This window comes from Phragmites australis, chromosome 2 (assembly GCF_958298935.1).
Source record: "Phragmites australis chromosome 2, lpPhrAust1.1, whole genome shotgun sequence".
Lineage (NCBI taxonomy): Eukaryota > Viridiplantae > Streptophyta > Magnoliopsida > Poales > Poaceae > Phragmites > Phragmites australis.
In genome coordinates this window covers 32,260,866-32,265,275 of record NC_084922.1, presented here as the reverse complement: position 1 = coordinate 32,265,275, position 4,410 = coordinate 32,260,866, and the positions used below count along the sequence as shown (strand labels likewise).

General features: G+C 38.7%; 1 protein-coding gene across 2 annotated transcripts; it reads right to left on the bottom strand.

Annotated features, from left to right (window-relative positions):
- Positions 1-1,558: 1,558 nt before the first annotated feature.
- LOC133908401 (F-box/kelch-repeat protein At3g61590-like) lies at positions 1,559-4,097 on the bottom strand. 2 transcript variants are annotated; one of them, XM_062350414.1, is made up of 3 exons: positions 3,887-4,097; positions 3,670-3,767; positions 1,559-3,584 (listed from the first exon to the last, which is right to left on the bottom strand). In XM_062350414.1, exon 3 carries the CDS (start codon positions 3,007-3,009, stop codon positions 1,789-1,791), a length of 1,221 nt encoding a protein of 406 aa, XP_062206398.1. In that variant the 5' UTR covers positions 3,010-3,584; positions 3,670-3,767; positions 3,887-4,097; the 3' UTR covers positions 1,559-1,788. The 2 variants fall into 2 exon arrangements, with proteins under 2 accessions (XP_062206398.1, XP_062206397.1); XM_062350413.1 differs by having other exon boundaries at positions 1,560-3,036.
- Positions 4,098-4,410: the final 313 nt, after the last annotated feature.

Below are 4,410 nucleotides of genomic sequence, written 5' to 3'. Positions count from 1 at the left end.
GCTATTTTTTTTGGTTGAACTTCATTAAAATTTGAGAAATACGCTCGACAAATCAAAAAATTCGACCGATTTTTGATGAATTTATTCAAAATGCAGAAAAATCGCTTAGTACATCCAAGAATTCCCTCGATTTTTGGTGAAATTCGATCGGTTTTCGCTGACTCAATTCGGTTGATTTTTGTCTCCAATTTACAAATTTTGCCGATTGAATTTGTCCAAATTCTTACCAAATTTTAATCAAACCTTCTGGTTTCCACAAATATCGGAAAATCGTTGGAGGTCTCAGGGACAGTAATACTCTATTTGGTTGGCTGAACAAGAGCAATCCTGAATGGGATAGCCCAGATGAGCTATTATCTGTTTGGTTTCTTATATCATATAGTCCATTTAGATTCTCCAAATATACCCTATATTTGTTAATATACCCTATATACGTTGCACCGAACCATCCCTGGAAGGTCGTCCGAAAATCAAAACAGTGATCTTCTGTTACTCTAAAAATTTTAGAATTTTTTATATATGTTTTATAATCTATGGACAACCCATTTTAGTTAGATTAACATAAAAAGCTTACGTAGAATTGAAACTAAAATTCCCTAAAAAAATTACTTTTATAACTTCTAACAATTATTTATGCCTCAAATAATTTTTCAAAAATCTAAAAAAAAATTCACTAATATTTTTCTTATGTGATAGACTAATTTTTAAAATTATTTCCAACATAAGTTATATGATAAAAAAGTAAATTCTTTTGTAATACTTTATTTTTATATATTTTTTATCATCCTATGCAGCCTATCCGGAATCAACTCGTTCAACCAACCAAACAAAATCTTATACTAAATCAACTTATTCCATACAAACAACCAAATATATTCGCATACCATCATATACATCTAACCAAACAAACTACTTGTACCAACTTATTCAGAACCATCCTATCCAATATCATCCCATGTAAGATGATCTCATCATATTTAATTTCGTTCAACCAATCAAACACTAAAGGATGGATGGACCAGCTCCCGCAAGGGGAAACCTGGATTTTGCCCAGGATGATTCTACAAAATCAGTAAGGCACTGGTCAGGGTTCAGAGAAACGACTTTCGATCGCTTGGTGAGACCAGCGTGCAAGCTGTTTGCAGCAGCAGCAATATCAGAAGATGTAGGGCCAGCGTGGATGAATAGTGACACAAAAACCAAAAATGTACACAGTTGAAGTTGTCGCTCAAGACCGAAAAAGAACAAATATTAGCTCACATAGGATAGGATGTGGATTCAAAACATACTGGACAGGAAGAGCTCAAAAAAACAAAAAAAGGCAGGTTCAATTATTTACATCACTGCAAATGTAAGCTGTTTGCAAGCTGTCACTCATTTATATGGGAACAAGTTAAAACATGCTAAAGTGTCTCAAGTACAGCAGCATGTGTAGGTGTTGTGCTCGCAGTTCAAGGCAGAACTGAATCATATAAGAAAAGTACATGTATATACTCTCTTTTTTTTTTGCAAAAAAACAACAGAAGGGTACAGTTTAATACAGGTAAAAGATTATCACAAAGATACGCAAGTCCGCACATATAGCATTCTACGGATTCATCTGATGAAGGCAAAAACAAATAATTGCATCCAGAAGGACAAATGAGAGGGAGGCAGCAGTGAGAACTCATAAAAGGAAAATAACAAAATGGTCAAAAGAATGAGACAGAGCTTGCATGGATTTTCATGAATAATAGCATGATAGCTGATCTGATTCCACTGAAAGACAAAAAGATAAAATGGTACACATTAAGCAGTGATATCGAGCCGAGGCTCAAAGCAAAACCCAGTGAAAAGCTGGAGAGGAAATCTTTTGCTCACAGGGCATTTTACTGACCACCTCCATTGCTTCTGCATCATGTCAAAAACAAGCAAGGCAGTTGCACCATAGCTTTGTATATAGATAAGGTCATCCGTGCCGCTGCTGGCGAAAACATCATCAAATTCACCAAATCCTTGGAAGAATTTGTGTGGCATCCGAGCTACCTCATGCCATTGTTTCTCATTGAGTTCCCATATTCCTATTCCTTTAATGATATCTGGTCTATTGTGTTTTGCAATTCCGCCAACCAAAACCAGCTTCTCTTTTAAGTTTACCAGGCGTCCACAAGTGAGAGAACAAGGTACTGGGACTGACATTTGCATTAACGAAGTCTCAGAAGGTCCAGCAACAAGGTCATGCATGATAAGGCCATGACGGGGGTTGACATTGCCAAGAACACCAGTGGAGTGAATCAAGCAGTACAGGACTCCATCGCATATTACACTATCATCACCCCCTCTCCAACCAATGAACACTTCGCTCACAGCAGTTACCCATGTACCACTCCATGAATGATACTGGTATACCGAAAAGTCCCATCGGACAAAATCTTCAGGAATCTGCTTGGATTTTGCCAACGTAATGGTGTAGTTATGAGACAGCCGATCAACCTTTATGGCAATCGTACTGTAGTCTGGCAATGTTACACCTGGAGGCTCCAAAAGCCTTTTGTAATCTTTAGTGATAGGGTTAGATACAGAAATGGTGTTCCTGTTGTCATTATCCATGAAGCAAACTAGGCCACAAGAAGAAGAAACAAAACAGCTGCTCTTATCAATATAAGGCAGCGCTAAATCATACCACTTCCGGAGGATGGGGTCAAAAGCATACCCAGCAGCAGTTTCGTTAGAGGTGAACATGAAGTACCATGGTCTTTGAGGCGACATGTCGGTCCAAAGAAATCTGCTTGAATAGATAATGTCGTACCATCTTTTGCATACTGCTGTTGCCCTTATCATGCTTGCTATAGGCAAGAATGTGAAAATTCTCTCGAGAATATCATCAGGAACGACGATGTCCAATGAAACTGAGAATTCTTTGCTTCCATTGCTAGCCTCAGAAACGACTCCAGAGTTGAATGCAGGAGCTCTAATGTGATCAACTGAAAGAGAATCCCATGACCCATGGTCTTCCATGAGACCAATCATGAAGTAACAAGCAGACAAAGAGATGACCTGAAGAAAAAATAGATGCTATCTTAAGAAAAGCTGCAAACATTTTCCTCAATAATCATATATTCATATCGTTTTGAAAGAAAACATTGGGCTATTCTTGATCAACAAAATGGGGCCAAAAATCTAGTTGACTAATATTTTAATCCACGGTAACCTTGAATAATGTTGTACTCGGTTCAACCAAATGAGATATTTGAGCTATCAGTTACTGCTGAGCGAATGCTGCCTCACTCTAATACAATTCCCAATCACTCACTCTATTTCTAAAGCAGTAAAACTATGCCACATATATGTAAACACTGAGCGGCGTAACTCTTCCACCACAATAATCGTTATTATCAATCAATTTACCAGAGTGCTAATTCATACATCTTCATTGTTTGCTCGTATTTTACATACTGTGGCCAACAGTAGACAAAAAAAAAACATATAAACATTTGAGAGACTTTTTTTGTTTTAGGATAACTAGAGTACTTAATGCTACTCTTCCCAAATAGAAACTGGCATATGACACAGATGAGAAGATAGTATTTCTTCAGGTCACCATCCTGCAATGCAGGAACATCTGTTCAGTGGCAGGGGCGGACTTCACTAGGGCCCCAATAAAATTTGGAAAATAAACCGCACACGCACCTTAATTAGGTACTAAGATCAAACAATGTCGATCTTGCGCGATGAAGAAGAACCTAATCCAATCATGGATCGACGGATGGATTGATTAGTAAAGCACCCTGCAAGGCACGAATCAACAGCTAACTTAACGGAGAGATGAAGAATATTGGTTTGATTCAGAACGAAAACCAACTCGAAGAACAAAGGAACCCATCCAAGCGAAGAAGGGATTGCTCACCAACGCAAGAAGGAACGAGTCCTCGCCCGGGTGGATCTCCGCCGCCCCTGGACTGAGAGAGGAGCAACGGGTGGAGGATCCCGCAACGGCAGGGGGAGGGAAGGAAGGGTATGGCGGCGTTGCGTTCTTGCGTTGGGAGCTAAAAGCGTTGCCGCAGGGGAGGAGCGAATGGAAGGAAACTCTGGAAGGCCAATTGCAGCGAGAGCCCATATGTACCACGCACGGCGTTGGGAAAGACCGCTTTCCACCATATTTATTAGGGGTGAAAATAGACGGTAGAAAATCTGAATTATTTAATTTTGTATTTGTTAAAATACGAATATGAATATTCGTATCTGTATTCGTTTCTGAAACGGATATTAAAATGGATATATTCGAATTCGTTTTTGAGATTCGGATTCAAATGTGGATATCCGAATTCGAGATATATCCGATTCGTATCCGTATTCGCCAACTAGGAAACCAAATTTTGCTAAAGTTTTAGAAATTTCAGATATGAACGAAATTCCAACCCAATCAAATTG

What these genes read in the sequence shown, in the direction of transcription:
- LOC133908401 (XM_062350414.1), bottom strand. Translation starts at nt 3,009, where the DNA reads ATGATTGGTCTCATGGAAGACCATGGGTCATGGGATTCTCTTTCAGTT.